This window comes from Lissotriton helveticus, chromosome 1_1 (genome assembly GCF_964261635.1).
Source record: "Lissotriton helveticus chromosome 1_1, aLisHel1.1, whole genome shotgun sequence".
Taxonomy (NCBI): domain Eukaryota; kingdom Metazoa; phylum Chordata; class Amphibia; order Caudata; family Salamandridae; genus Lissotriton; species Lissotriton helveticus.
Window position 1 is genome coordinate 779,060,817 of NC_136057.1, and position 16,807 is coordinate 779,077,623.

The 16,807-nt window shown below is 44.0% G+C and overlaps 1 protein-coding gene across 1 annotated transcript in view; it reads left to right on the plus strand.

Moving 5' to 3' along the window:
• CAV2 (caveolin 2) overlaps positions 1-8,503 on the plus strand; it is a 73,938-nt gene extending 65,435 nt beyond the window's left edge. Inside the window, exons 3-4 of the mRNA XM_078674356.1 lie at positions 6,130-7,609; positions 7,829-8,503. Coding sequence (XP_078530482.1) covers positions 6,130-6,280 — 151 coding nt within the window. The 3' untranslated portion in view covers positions 6,281-7,609; positions 7,829-8,503. The remainder of the gene's footprint in view (positions 1-6,129; positions 7,610-7,828) is intronic.
• The last annotated feature ends 8,304 nt before the right edge of the window (positions 8,504-16,807 follow it).

Consider the following 16,807-nt stretch of genomic DNA (forward strand, 5'->3'; position numbering starts at 1 on the left):
TCGAACCATAGAGTCTTGGTTTTGCGCTGTTAAGCTTTAAGGTGCCTCTCTTCATCCGCTACTTTTAAAGGTGATTCAGTGATGAATGGATACATGGGCTTAAATTTGATCTCAACCTGTCCCTTGCCTTCGCTCCCTCTTGCCTTGCTTTCCTTTGTAAGTCGTCCATCCCTCTATCATCGCATAGATAAGAGGGTGATGAGAATGTACCACAAGATCCTAATACAGGTCTGTGGGAAAAGCACAAATGACTGTTGGCCATGATCTGTTGACTGGGTGTGAGTGTTTGATTGGTTCAGATGCTCCGTCCATCACCACCCCCTTTTGTACCACTTTGTTCGCCATAAGTTGGCAGGGTATGCTCAGACGTGAGTCCCTTGCTCACTTTGCCACTGGATTCAAGCAAGCCAGGCTGAAGACGGCTGAAATGCCAGAAACCGGTCCTCGGAAGCTTGTTTCCGGTCCAGGGAAGGCATGGCTTGGCAGTTCAGGCTGGACTGTTCCCATGAGGCACAGGGTCAGACTGATTTGCATATGGCCATGTCTGAACTAGGGTGGCAGAGTGGTCTAAAGAAAGGTGATTGATTAAACCCAGATCTGTTGACTGGGTGTGAGTGTTTGATTGGTTCAGATGCTCCGTCCATCACCACCCCCTTTTGTACCACTTTGTTCGCCATAAGTTGGCAGGGTATGCTCAGACATGAGTCCCTTGCTCACTGTGCCACTGTATTCAAGCAAGCTGGGCTGAAGACGGCTGAAATGCCAGAAACCGGTCCTCGGAAGCTTGTTTCCGGTCCAGGGAAGGCATAGCTTGGCAGTTCGGGCTGGAATGTTCCCATGAGGCACAGGGTCAGACTGATTTGCATATGGCCATGTCTGAACTGGGGTGGCAGAGTGGGCTAAAGAACGGTGGTGGATTAAACCCAGATCTGTTGACTGGGTGTGAGTGCTTGATTGGTTCAGATGCTCCGTCCATCACCACCCCTTGTTGTAACACCTTTGTTAGACCTGACATCATTGGCGTGAGTCTCCCTTCCATTTTTGACGGATTGCCTCCTCTGTTTTGATATTTTTTTGCTGGTTTTATGCTTTGGGCACTGTGCCACTGCTAATCAGTGCCACAGTGCAAGTGCTCCCTATGTTAAATTGATATACTAATTGGATTCCATGATTGGGTTATTTGATTTATCTGTCAGCCCCTAGTACAGTGCACCATGTGTGCCCAGGGCTTGTAAATCAAATGCTGCTAGTGGGCTTGCAGCACTGGTTGTGCCACTCACAGAAGCAGCTTGTAAAATGTGTCTCAGGCCTGCCATTGCAAGGCCTATGTGCAGTCTAGCACTGCTATGTCGACTTGGCCAAGTGCACCCACTTGCCAGTCCCCAAACCTTCCCTTTGCTTCATGTTAGACACCCCTATGGTAGGTCCAAGGGCAGGGTGCATTGTAAGTATAAGATAGGACATGCTCTGGTGTGTGTAGCATGTTCTAATAGTGAATTACAGCCATTTTTGTTTTTCACTATTGAAGGCTATCTGTTCTCCATAGGCCGGAATAGGCAGTTAGATTATTACATTTCTTATAATCCTAACTGACTCAGGGAACATGGTAGAAATTCGAATTTAGTATGCCTGAACTCAGAATAATAAAATACATATTTTAGTAAAGTTGGTTTTAATATTCTGTGTTTGAAAATACCACTTTTAGAAAGTAGGTATTTTCTTGCCTAACTATCCAGGCCTGCCTATGCTGGGTTGTATATTCCTTGCCTGGGTTTGTGAGTGACAGGGCTGGGGAATTGCAGGAGACAGGCTGGGGCAGCCCGTGGTGAATAGAGAGATCTGCATCTGGATGGGAGGGAGTAGTTGCACCTGGGACCTGAATAGGGCTGGGCCTTCCTTATACAATGCTGGCTCCACCCCCTGTGGCTTCACTGATGTCTCTGTATTGCACTGTGAAAGGATAGAAGGAATCATGTCAACAGAGTGCTCCAGAGCTGTATCTTCCCTCCCCTGTGCTGGCTTCACCTCCTGTGGGGCGGCTGATGTCTCTGCCCTGCACAGTGAAAGGAAAAAGAGAGTCATGTAAACAAAGTGCTCAGGAACTGGTTTGGACTAGGCAGAGGCCTCTCTGCATTCAGAGAACAAAGGAGTATAGGGTATAAATATTGGGACCCTGATCCCAAGAAATTAGATCACTTCTGGAACAAGAAACCTTTCTGCCAAGGAGAAGAACCAAGGAAGCTGCAGGAGTTTGGACTGCCCCTCTGCCAGTGCGCTGTTTGCTGGGTTGGCCTGCAGTGGTTATTACATTGCCAGGGGAAAGGAGAAGGAACTTTGTAAGGACTTTCATCTACAGAATATTCTCCAAGGGCTTTAACTGTGCTTGCCTCCTGCTGAGGTCTCAGGGAAAAAATGCTTCACCTCCAGCTACCTTCTGAATTTCCTTGCTGGGAATTCTGACCCTAGACACTTGCGTGCCGCTGGGAGCTGGAAGCGCGATGCATCGAGAAGAAGTGTGTCGCCGCCGCAGCTGAAATCATCACATCGCCGGAGGAGTGAGCCTTCGCCGCATCTCCCTGAAAGTGTGTGTTCATCGAAGCTGCCTTATGTCGCATCACCGGAGAAGCGTGTCGCAGGGCCTGTCGCACCTCCAAAGTACAGAGTCGTCACAAGGCTGCCAGGGCGTCATCGCATCGCTGCATCAAGGGCGCCATCTTCTCGGATCGCGACCGGATCATCGCATCACATCAAGGCGCCATTTTGCACACCGCAACGGATCCGCAGGCCAAGAATCTACGCATCACCTCTACACGAGTAAGGCTCACGACGAGTCCCCTACTCTGCACAAGCATTGAGGCAGGACGCATTTAACAGCAACTTGAACTAAGCAACTTTAATTATCTTTTAAGCAATCTTAAGTGTAGTATTGTGGATTTTTGTCGTTTGTGGTCTTGTGTTTAAGTCTATATAAAGAATACTTATTGTTATAAAACCTGTGTTGTGTCCATCTGTAGTGTCTTCACTGTATTACTGTGTATATTCACAAATGCTTAACACACTGCCTCTGAGATAAGGTTGTCTGCTCGTGCCAAGCTACCAAGGGGGTGAGCAGGGGTTATTAAGGAGTGTAATCCCCTTATCCTGACTTAGAAGTAAGGGTCCCTATTTGGACAACGGTGAATACCATTGCCAACTAGAGACCCCCAGATCTAACAATCCTTACCTAGAAAACCCATCTGGTAAAGTTGTGTTAGGAATGGACTGGAGTGCAGCCTGTCCCCTTCCCCTACCCTCTGCCTTATCCCATTCTGAGAGACAAGAGGGCATGTAATGCTGTCACTGCCAGGCCACATCCTTCCCTTTCCTTCACCAGTCTTCCCACCCTGTCTTTATTGCAGGTTTCCCTCATACAGTTACCATGTGCTCAGTTTAGGTGGTAAATCAAGGTTTTTAACTCGGTGAAACTGAGAATGCTATTTGGAATTTTACATTGTAAAATGGGATTCCCACGGTTATGTCCCTTTCAATGGGGTTTAACTGTTAATAGGAAGATTTATGTCTATATATTCCTGACTGTAAATCAGTCCCTAAGTCTTATATTAACTCTCCACTGGTAAATTATCTTTATTATGGTTAATATTATTTTGGGATTTTTTCAGAATACAGGTACCACCATAACAGAGTCCCCTAGCTTTCGCAGTGATCATTTGCAAATTGCAGAATCTTCCAAGTGACTTGTTATTTAGTAAATAATGAGTTTTTTAATGACTCACAAAGCTTGCATAGTGAGTTTCAGACAACGTGCAAATGGATGGTCTAGTGTTTAATTTGTAAAAGAATAAGTGCTGGGGCCCAAAGATTTGCTCCGAAACCCGCAGCTGGCACCATTGAATGTCAGCTTTGCAAATACCGAGGCTGATCTACCTCATGCCTCTTTAAGCCACCACAAGACACTCCCTTCCCCTTTATTTTAACTTGGTGGCTTCTTTTTTGTCCCCGCTTTCTCCATTTCTCATGGTTTTTCCATCTTCCTTTTTCTCTGTTTTACCTCTTGTGTGTTTTTCTCTCTGCTCTAGTTCAAAGTCTGTTAAGGAAAAATAAATGCCTGTCCCCAAAAAACAGCGTGCCGGTGGACCCCACCTGCAACCATCAGGTCAAATTTAGCACTGGAAAGATCATTCCAGATCTTTGCATATTGTACTTTGTGAATCCCTGGTGTCCTTACTTTGGGTATTGTACTGATGGAATAACCATGTGAACTTAGTTTTAGCGACCTCAAATTTCTTCTGGCTACATATTTTTGAATTTATGCACCAATAACTTGGGACCTGATTCATAGTAAATTTTGTGCATAATGTAAGTGGATTTAAAGAGAATTAGATTTTCTCTAAGGAGCCAATGCTATTGGTGGAGGCAATTGCTCTGGGATTCTATTTAAAAATAAAAGGAATATGCATTTTACAAGATAATTCAGATTTTTTTGTAGACAGCATAGACTGGTTTTAGGCATGCTGCAATGGTTTGTGTTACCGTAATTAATCTGCAGTTGGATTAGGGCGTGTCACTGTGATTCTACAGGGAAGGACAAGAGTAGGGATAGCCTCATAGAGCGCTGAATTGATAGAGATTTTTTTGTTACATGAGATATATGCTCTTCCAGATTAAGCTCAGAATCTAACACTCTGTCTAGACCCCTGACCACTGTAACTGGCACGGGATATGTGCCAATCGGAGAAGGCCATAATGATTATCCCCAAAGAGTAATTTTACTCTGCTATTAACTCCTAAAGTTCTTTGAAAAACTCTTGGAATGTATAAAGGAATGTTACTAATTTAGAAAGTGGTCCGTAGCTTGCTGTAATAGCTATACAACAGTGTTTCCTTACATTTGGCTGCTCAATGCTCCATTGAGCAACTTTAGGCCAATTCTAATTCTGAACACAGAAAACTGTGGAATACCATTCAAGTTCAGTAGAGTCATTTAGAGGCATATTTAATTGCTTTATTCCAGATATCACAGCCATTACTGGTGTGTCTCCCTTTCGTCTCACTGTGGGTGGCACAATTAAAACAGAGAACACCTTTACTCGCTTCTGAGTCCAAGCTCTGTGCTCCAGTGTACCCCCACACTAAATGCAGCAAATTTTGTATTTTTAGATGTTCTGCTAGGGTTATTAGATAAACATATAGTTCCAGTTATCCTAGGGGTCTGAATATGAAAGGTCCCATTCTCGTGCCTGCCATGCCAATATGCGAGACAGGACCTAGCTTCGTGTTGGTCTTGGCCAGTTGGGTGTGCTCTGTATGGACCTGCCCAAGGCTGCACCAGCACATAAAACAATCAAGGCTCAGCATGGTTTTGATGATGCCTGGGGCATTTTGTAGGAGCACGTACAACCATATTGCTCCTCTGATGGAGAAGCAGCTCCAACCATCTTGCTCCTCTGAAAGTTTCTATGAGACTGCCATGCAGCCACGGCACGTGGAGGGAGTTGCGTCGGGGCAGGGAGGCGGTGCGGGGGAGGGGCAGGGTGGGGCATGGTAAACAACGGAATATGGATAATTGGAGGTAAGTAAACAATTTTATAAATGTTACCTCCAATTATCCATATTCCATTGTTTACCACCCCCCTCCCTGCCCCTCGCCCCCAATGCTGCGCCACTTCTGCATAAAAGATCTACAGCGGAAAAGACAAGTAGAAAAAACATTCCAAACTTCTACCAATTAAGAAGCTTGTAACTAATTGAAACATTTGTAATCAATTCTTTCTTTAGAAACATTCAATCTTTTGCAACCATTGCCCTACAGTATTCATGGTAACCTGGTGTCTTGTGAATAATAATAATAATATTAATCCACATTTGTAAAGCGCACAATCACCCGTAAGGGTCTCTAGGCGCTGGGGGCCGTCGGGAAGATTAAGCAAGCTATTGCCCAGAGTCACATGGTGCTGGGCTAACCTGCCGCCGGCGCTGGGGATCGAACCGTGATCCCCAGATTCCAGCGTCAGTGGCCCTGGCCGCGGCGCCACACCTCTCCCCATGGCGACACATCTGCTTCTTTACCGCCTAGAATTTTGCTAAGCCGAAGTAAAGACCACGCACTAATTCTTGTTTGTTTCTGTTTAGGATTGTAATGCCTTTCATAAAGACCTGCCTGATAATGTTGCCCTCAGTGAAGACGATATGGAAGACCACGACGGAGGCTTTCATCGCGCCCTGCTTCAGTAGTAAGGGGAAGATCTTCTCCTCCGTCAGGGTGCGCCTGGACCAAGATTGAGGCTCCTTGGTGCAATAACACTACATTGGACTGAGAGACGCCCTTCTCTGGCAGAGGAAGGCCTCTTGTATATTCCTCAGCTGCGATGATTGCATTTATTTGTTCTCTTTGATTTTGTATGAAATCTTTTTTCAGGGAATCAGTTGTATTTGCAGAAATTGATTGATATAGCTAATATGTCTATTTACCTCGAGGGTACAATTTTTGCTACATGTCCAGCTAACTTGTGCCTCGTCAAGCAGCGTCGACTCGCCATCATTACACCACCTCAAGCAGATCAGTATTAACGCACTCAGTCTCATTAAACAAGTGAATGATACAAAGCTGCACCGTGGAAACGGTGTATGAAGTCTTACATTGTGCTTCTGTATTTATTTAGAGAATACCCGGGTAATACATATTCTTTACTGAAGAGCAATTCCACAATGCCTTTCCCTTCAGTAGATTTGGTGCAGAAAGACGCATTGCGACACTTAAAGTCTTTCACAGTCCATTCCAAAATTGCCAGTAAAATCGGCTCAGCTATGTAACATGTCACTTAATTCGATGTGTTGCCCACATATATGTGGTACTGCGCATGTGTGATTCTGTAATACGTGTATTCAGGAGCTATGCATGTCTTTACTATGCACGGACTACCAGCATTCTGCATTGAGCTAGCTAACTGTGCATTATATTATAGTTGCAGTATCTTGAAAACCCTAAGCATAGGGGCCAATTCAGAAAGGCGTTGATGAATTACATACTAGTTAATGCCTTCGTGAACTGTCCCGAAATGCCCAACTTTCTATTAGTAAATGTGCAAAGAGGGCACTGTCCTTTCTATTTATATTAGTTGTTTATGAATATTCTGATTTTAATCACACTTCCGATGTTTTTGTGCCAGGCCACACATGGATTTATGAGTACACGAAGTACACTCCTGCAGTACTGCTCCAGGTAGTATTACGAGAGTATGAGAATGTGAGGTAGTACTCCTGCAATACTGCTTCAGGTAGTATAACATGAGTATGACTCTGGGAGGTAGTGCTCCTGTAGTACTGCTTCAGGTAGAATTACATGAGCATGATTTTGGGAGGCACCACTCTTGTAATACTGATCAGGGAGCATTACAGGAGTATGAGTCTGGGAGGTAGTACTCCTGTACTACTGCTCAGGTAGCATTACATTAATATGAGTCTGGGAGGTAGTACTCCCCCCCCCACCTGAGAGACCTACACTGGCTGTAGTACTGCTAATGTAGTAGTACATGAGTATGCATCTGCGAGGGAGTACTCCTATAGTAGTGCTGCAGGTAGTGCTTCAGGTAATGCTAAATTAGTCTGTGAAGTACTACTCCTGTAGTACTGCTCAAGTAGTATTAGATGAGTATGAATCTGTGAGGTAGTACTCCTGTAGTACCGCTAAAGGTAGAATTACATGAGCACGAGTCTGTAAGGTACTACTCCTGTAGGTCTGCTCAGGTAGTATTACATGAGTATGCATCTGCGAGGGAGTACTCCTATAGTAGTGCTTCAGGTAATGCTAAATTAGTCTGATTCTGTGAAGTACTACTCCTGTAATACTGCTCAAGTAGTATTAGATGAGTGTGAATCTGTAAGGTAGTACTCCTGTAGCACCGCTAAAGGTAGAATTACATGAGCACGAGTCTGTAAGGTACTACTCCTGTAGGTCTGCTCAGGTAGTATTACAAGAGTATGAATCTGTAAAGTAGTACTCGTGTAGTACTGCTTCAGATAGTATTACATGAATAGGAGGCTGGGAGGTACTACTACTGTAGTGCTACCTCACATACTCACGAACGCCTTTGTGAACCGGCCTCGTAGTGTGTTCCAGTGCTAGATATTTTCTTCCTGTTCGACCTCTCGCCCACAGTATACATTACTCTATTCGTATCTTACTCCTCTTCACTGTGACCAGATGACCTTAAACAAGCGACAAAAAAAGAAGAAAGTGAGACCTGGGCAGACATGTGTTTTGTGTTATGTGGAGATAAGGCGGTGCGTCTAGTCATTCCTTTTCGTTATGTCTGACACACACACGTGGCAGTGTACATTTATCACTTTTACCGTAAACATTCAGTCCAGATTTTGTAAGCCAAGCGGCAGTGAATAAAAATGTGTGAACCTTACCACGTTAAAGAAAACAATGACCTAGTAAGGCTGTCTGTGCCTCATGTAACAGCCCATGTACGTTTTTTAATAAATCAGTATCTTTGCTCGATATGTTGTCACGTGTTTGTGTACTCTGCATTATAGCTTTCTAGCACAATTGTGACAGAATGAAGAGTCCCAAAAAATGTTTTATATGATCCGCGCACTCATGTTTTTTTAATTTTCTGGCTTGCAGTGTACATAATTTAAAAAACGTTAGCTGCAAGTGACACATTTCAAGATGGCTCCTCTAAGAGTAAATAAATATAGTGGTGTGTTGAGTAATGCTGTCACTCATATGGATTTATGCAAACCTTCGTGGGTATCCCCAGACCCTTGAACTTGGTACGAGAGAATACGGGGGCTCATCGAGCTTTTTATGTCAGCCCCTCGATGGCCACATAAAGGAAGGCAGTGCTTGGAAGGAATGATCTGCTATACAGCAGGTTCTCCTAGTGACAGCGAAAGTCAATGAAGATGCCTGTCACCGCTGTCCTTGCTGATATTAAAAGAAATGGGAGGATGTGCAAGTGTGTTGTGAGCTGAAACAGTGCCTTAGTAACTGCACATACTTGAGGTATTAAGTAAAAGAAGGGGCCAGTGTAAACCCTAAATTACCGATTGGTCTCCGTAGTAGTCCAGGCAGAGTGCCGGTTGATGAATAAAACATTGGTTTTGCCCTAACTGCTTTATAACCAAAGTCTCTGGTCGTTCTGTTTTGGATGGCACCCAAAAAGGGGCATACACTAAGTTGCTAGGGATAGTGAGCATGAGGTATGGGCGGAGGTGCAAATATTTGCTGCCAGCACTGAATTGACATAGAACATGGTGGAGTGAAGCAGAGACCAGTGTTAAATGCAAAATATTAAAGAATGTGAGTGTGAAGTTCTGAGGGGCACCACGAATTAATGGTCTGACCACAGATGAAAAAGAAACCTATAGTAAATATTGAGATCTTTTGAGTAGGAAGATTTTGATTACCACACTATCCAGCAAACAAAATATGCACAGAAGAATTGTAAGACCTTCTGCTTGCCCATGATGATCTACGAATTGTTTTTTTTTTATACCTCTATGTTTTTTTTCCTGTGTCATGGTTTGAAGCCTGTTGGTCTGCCCAAACCTCACATGCTCTGTCTAACGTGATGTCCCCCTTCTCTAAATGTTTTAACATGAAATTGGCATGTCACTATTCATTTTTGCCTAATACTGAAAGTTTTTTTTTTTTAATACATTTTTTTATTTAACAGAGCAATAGGTAGCCAATGGCACAAAACGTATTTTACTTAAAATTTCAATATCAATACATTTCAATACATTTCTAAAAAAACCTTTGGATATCAAACAAGAGATAAAAAGAAGATACGAGGGAGGGAGATTCATCGAGGTAATAAAAAACAGCCAATATGGCTAGGACTTTCAAGAGGTTATGTGCAAAATCCACAATTTATAAAGTGCAACTGCAAAGTGCAAAACTACAATAAAGTGCTACTGCAAAGTGCAAAAAGTACAATAAAGTGCTATCTTAAAAAGTGCTAGTGCAAGCTAGTGCAAATCAGCAAAAGATGCTAATAAAGTGCAAATGTCCTAAAAAAAACCTTATTGCATTCATAGATGAAACGGCTGTTATTGATGAAAAAACTTTTATTATCTAATCTCAATTTTCTTTTCGAATCATCCTCCCTTCAGTTGTTCTAGATTACCCAAATATTTCCAATTCTTTTCAAATCTCCCGATGGCTCCCACTCTGCCAGCATAGGGTTTTTCAAAAAGACAGGTTCTCCTCATTTTGTTAAACCATTTTAATTGTGATGGGATCTCACTGGATTTCCAGTTTTGAATTATTAAAGATCGAGCAACAGCACAAGATATAAATATAAATACTTCTTCAGCTTTATCAAACCTGATCCTATCCTTGCATATCCCGAACAGAGCCGCTTCTACCGCTGGCAGAAATGTTTTCCCAATGGCCTGTTCAATATACGCAAATATCCCCTTCCAAAAAGATTCTAGCTGCGGACAAGCGAAGAAAATATGGTGCCATCCTCCCTGACCACTAGCCATACATCTAAAACACTTGTTCTAAACTTCAGGGTGCATCCTCTCCAAAGCCTCTGGTGTATAATACGCTAACCAGCGAGATAGAAAAGACATCCTCTTATAATTGGCTGCGGGTAAAGATTTATTTCCCAGCTGGCACAAAACCTCCCAATCCTTAGAAGAGAAAGCACACTGAGTCGAGAGGCTTATTTTGTCCAAATGTCTGTCTACTAGTGCGGTTTGACCAGAGCGATGAAGCATCTTGTAACAATGTCCTATACCTTTATTTTTTCCTCCATAAAGAGCTGTTAACAAGACATTTGAGAATTAAGCAGACCACTTATCTCTTTTCTGATGAAATAGACAATCTGTAGATATTCAAAAAAAGTCGGTCGCCTGGGATTATTCGTTCTAGCTAACAACTCCTGCCAGCTAATTACCCTGTTTTGGACTACCAGATGTCTCAACTTGTGGAGTTTGTGGTTAAAACTTACTTGGAGACCTATTTGAATACATTCAATTAAACTTAAATAACGGGAGCCATCGGAACCATGGGGCATATTATCAAGGGGGTTTATCTCCGCTTTTTTGGCTTTAAAAGCCAAGAAAGCAGAGATAAAATTATCTCCCTATTACCTAGCTGTCGCTAACACCAGTTAGCGACCGCTAGTAGGAGATAGCGACCATCTTGGGCCCCACTTTGCATGTCAGTGATATTTATCACTAATGACATGCAAAGTGGGCGTGCCAAGATGTTAGCGACTGGAAACAGTCGCTAACATCGCTATCTCCTATTACCAACTTTTGGAGATATTCGCGCTAAGCGCGAATATCTCCAAAAACTAACACCTGCCCTGAGCAGTTCTTAGCCATGTTATCCAATGGGAGGTGGATAACATGGCTAAGAGCATTAGCTTGGTAATGCATGAATATTGCTGACTTTTCAGCGATATTCCTGCATTGCGGCCGTTTTTTATCGCATTTGCGATAAACCTTGATAATAGCAAGGTTTATCTGCGATAATTTCTGACGATGCTTAGTGGTAAAAAATTCGTTGCTAAGCATCGTTAGCGATAAATATCGCTTAACGTTGGTAATATGCCCCCATGTTTTTTAAAAAGGAGCAACAGTCTTGACACATATTCTCTTAGGGTCTTGTATCTTGACCTCTTTGGAAACTTTGCAGTTTTTAAAAAAATTGGGATTTGAGAACCTGCCTCTTGAAGCATCTTTTCAAGAAAAAAGGTATCTCTTGTCTGGTTAACCCTCAGTAATCCTGCCAATATATAAAAAAATGCAGCTTCATAGTAGGTCTTCAAATGGGGTAGAGCCAAACCTCCTTGATCTACTGAAAGTTGTACCACGGGCATTTTGACTCTCGAAGCTTTATTGCCTCAGATAAATCCTCTCAACATTGTTTCCAGCTCTTTAAAGAAACCTAAATTAATTTTAATGGGAACATTGCTGAACAGAAATATTAGCAGGGGCAACACTGACATTTTAATCAATGATACCCTGCCTATTACTCATAGAGGAAGCAAAAGCCATTGATCTAGAAGGTTCCCAATTTTGTTCTTCATTCTAGTATAATTCAGGACAAAAAGTTTATCATATTCGCAAGTCACGGAGATACCCAAGTATCTGATTGGGTCGCTTCTTGCAGCTTGGGCTTGTAAATAAATAGGAAGAAAATGTAAATCGGTGTTCAAAGCAAGGACCTCGTTTTTTTTAGCATTTATTTTATAGCCCCCTATCTTTTCATAGTCCTTGAGCTCTCTCATTAAGTTCTCGATATTTTCCTTTTTAGGTGTTAAATAAAGGATAATATCATCGGCAAACAACTTTAGCTTTGACATACCGATGATGGGGGGCTGAATAACCACATTATCCCTGATCTTTACCACTAGTGGTTCAATAAAGAAAGTGAAGAGCAAAGGGGACAACGGGCAACCCTGCCTTGTTCCCCGATTTACCTTAATCTTCCCGGCCTGTTTTGCGTTAATTATTACTTGAGCCGATGCTCCCTCATATATATTATGTAACATCTCAATAATTGGGATCGGGAACCCAAACTAGCCAAGAGAATAAAACAGTGCTGCCCAGTTGACCAAGTCGAACGCCTTTTCTGCGTCGACCATTAAGATACAAGCTGGAATCGAATTTATATTAAAATAGTCTAATGCCTGTATCAGGAACTCGGTGTTTGCTGCCATATAGCGTCCTGCAATAAACCCCGTCTGATCATGGTGGATTACTTCCTGGGCTGCGAGTACAAATCTTTCCGCCCATGTTTTCATAAGGATTTTATAATCCGAATTTAATAAGCTAATTGGCCTGTATGAATTCACGTCATCTTGGTTTTTATCTTTTTTAACAAAACATATAATTGTGGATTCTTTAAAATCCACAGGGACATGCCCACCCAATCTAATATAATTAAATCGCTTTGTCAAGGGTATTACTAGTTCTTTCATACCAGTGGCGGGGACGTCGCATCTTCTGTCCGTTTACGCGGATGACATGCTACTATACCTTCGAGACCTAGAAGCTGACCACACGCTATTGTGTGATTCCTTCCGCCAATTTGAAACGATATCGGGACTGGCCATTAATCCGGACAAATCGGTGGGATTCTATGTCCGTGAGGAATATGGTCCGCCTTCTCTGCCGTTTGGCACCTATGAGATCCCGGTAGCCCAATCCAGCTTTAAATACCTGGGAGTTCGCATATATAGGAAACCGGAAGACCAACTGGATGGTAATGTTACTAGGGCCATCACTGGTCTCCGGGGCAGTATCGGATTTTGGACCTCACTCCCTTTATCGGTCATGGGACGCATAGCGATAGCGAAGATGGTCATGTTGCCACGCTTACTTTATTATTTTGTGAACCTGCCCCTATGTATTCTACGCCGCACTTTCGATTCCCTTAAATCCTTATTGATCACCCTAATATGGGGATCGGGCAGACGGCGGATTAGCCTGCGGAAATTACAACTCAGTACCTCCCAAGGAGGCCTGGGTGCCCCTGACTTGCAAGGCTATTTCTATGCAAGCCAACTCCAGTGGCTGTCCTACTGGGTGGCCGGGAGGAATCTCCACGAAATAGGTTGGACGAAGGGGCGGCTTGACCGGGGTGAATTACACGCATTGCTACTACCCAGAAGTAGGATCCCGCGTGGATGCCACCCACTGCTCCGCACTGCCCTTTTATGTTGGAAAAAGGCACTGGCTTACACGTCCACGGCCCTGCCTTACGCAGATAATATCCCATTGTTGGGTATCCCAACGCCGCAGGGGCGACTCACCAGACTCGCGCTTAGAGAATGGACGGCGAGTGGGATAGAAGGAGTGGGCAGTTTCTTTGGGGATGACCAATTGTTAGACCACCACACCTTCGTGCATACGACGGGGACATCGGACAGACATTATTTGCTACACGCCACTGTTTCCCATTACATCAGGACGACATGGGCTCCACAACGCGCCCACCCACAGCAGCATGAACTGGTACATCTGATACACTACATGGGGGCCGGCGGGCACTTAGTGCGCTGGCTGTACACCGGGGTCAGGGCACATGCTGCACTCTCCCTTGACGCGCTGCGGGCAACTTGGTCGAGGGACACAGGGGAAAAATTGACAGATAGGACTTGGAAATTGGCCCTAGAACACCCGAGGAGAGTTTCCAGAAATGTGAAATTTAAATATATTCAGGCCATGATCCTACACAGGGCGTACCTCACCCCGGTGCGGATCCACAGGATGTTCCCCGACGCTTCCCACCAGTGCCCGCGATGTCAGGCGGACGAAGCGGACTTCTTACATATGCTCTGGTCATGCCCACGGCTACGCGGGTACTGGTCCGAGGTGTGCCAAACGCTACGAGAGATATCCCAGATCCAAGTTAAGGAGAGTGCGCTGTACTGCCTGACGGGAGCCCGGCCCCGGCCTAAATCACTAAAAACCAAGTTACGGTTTCTGGACCTGGCCCTTTTGTTAACGATTAGGACCATCACAATGCGGTGGAAATCCCCGAGGGGGCCCCGGGTGGAGACATGGCGAGTGGACATGGTGAAATGGGGTAGAACTGAATGTGTGGCCCTTAGGAAAGAGGAGGAAGAATGCGGGCGGCGGAAAGCCCCGATGGCACTAGATTGGGAGGTCATGCTCTTGGAGCTGGAGGGTATTGATCGGCCTCTGTCCCAGGACATATGAGCACATGACAGCCCTGAGGGAACACTGTGGGTGGTACAGGACGCCGAGACGGGATGGAGGGGGTCGGTAGAACTTTTGCTACATAATCGGGCAGAGAACGGATGGCAGGGGAGCGGAGACCGAATAAAACCAGGAGGAGAGAGAGAGCACCGGGGTTTGTGGGGTGGGGGCGGGTTAGTTGGGGAGCGAGAGGGAGGGTTTAGAAATGCATCCTGTTCGACACAGAGACATTTCGTGATGTATGCCAACCTGGATGGGACCGAACCGGGGGACGGGGCTCCGTCCCTCCTGTCTGTAACGTGGGAGAAAAATGAAAACCGTGATGTATTACATATCTGATGTGAATTCTGTACACCACTGTGTTACGTATACATTCACGAATAAAGTTAAAAAAAAAAAAAAAAAAAAGGGTATTACTAGTTCTTTAAAAAAAACTTGTAAAATTCAATTGGGTACCCATCCTGACCGCAGGCCTTTGCCCCGGATGTTGCCTTTATACATTCTTGTATTTCAGAAGTACTTATTTCGAGCCCGATTTGGTTAACCCGATTTTCTGAAATTCTGGGGCTCTCTATTTTTGCAAAATATTCCTGGATCATTTCTTCCTCTACCTGATATTCCGTAGAGTAAATGTTTTCGAAATGGTCCAGGAAGATCCTTGAGATCTTGTCACCATCTACCTCCTCCAATCCACTCTGGGGGTCTCGGATTTTCACTATCTTTGATGGCTCCTGCCTCTTTCTCACAGAGTTAGCCAGTAATTTCCCCACCAGTTGACTGTCTTCATAGACCTTTTGCTGGAAGGCTTTCGGGCTATTTATCTCCTCCAGAATAAAAAAATCCCGTAGAAGTGCTTTGGCCTGTTATAGTTGATTCGAGTGCTGTTGGAACTGTAGGGCATATTCCTTCTCTACGGCTGCCTGTAGCTTCGATATTTTTAGCTTTCTTTCATTCGCCTGAGCACTAGTATACGCGATAATCTGGACGCGTGCTGCTGCTTTAAATCCGCCCCATACTGAAAAGGGTTCAGCTGTATTATCATTCATTTCAAAGAATTCTGTAATCCACTTTCTGAATCCTGAAACCCAATCCTGATTTTGGAGCAGGGTACGATCCAACTGCCACTTGGAACGCTCCCCATCCACCCCTCCAAATACTAGTTCAAGTTCGATTCTGCCGTGGTCAGAAAACAGATTGCATCCAATCTGGGTTTTTGAGATCTGAAGAGATCTAGATATCGAAAAGAAATCTATTCTGGATGCAGTCCTGAACCGATGGGAATAGCAAGTAAAAGATTCTTTTTCTACGTTCCTGCAGCGCCAGGGATGACGTAATTGATATTCAAGTAAGAGCGCTTCAAAAAAACATTTTGTTTTAGGCTTTAACTGCTTCTTTTTTGTATTAGAAGTGTCCCTTTTCAAATCTTGAACATAGTTGAAGTCGCCTCCTAGAATAATCTGCCCTGGGGCTCCCCTTAAAGCTTTGTAAATTTCTGTCAACCCTGAAATATCATCAAGGATGGGGCCGTAATAGTTCACAAAATTTACTACTTTTTCTTGCAATTTGTCTGCAACCCATAACCACCTCCCCTTGGGATCTCTTTGAACCTGTAAAAATTCCCAGGGGAGATTCCTCGAAAAGTAAATAGCGACTCCTCTCTGGGCCACCCCTGCTGATGAAAAAAAAGCATGAGAGAAGTATATCGGGATAAACAACTTAGGGGCATTAGATTTCAAATGTGTCTCCTGAAAATAGACCACCTGGGATTTAAGAGATATTACCCATTTCAAAAGAGCCCCGTACTTCTGTTTATTTAACATTCCATTAGCATTAATTGACAGGATATTGCATATATTAAATTTCATCTAAAAAAGATCTTTTCCTTGTTAAGTACCTACCATTAAAAATTGAAAAAATGCTATACCTATTGCACATGTTCCTTTTCACTGCATTTACCCCCCGCATCCTACCCAGGAATGTGGAAACTCCCTTCCCTTCCACGCTGTCCACATTCCGCCCACTTCTCCGATTCTGGGTGTCCTCTTGCTACACCCTGAGTGACCCGTTAATCTGGGGCCTGGAGTTCTGGACTTTTTGGTTCCGTCCAGAGGTGTCA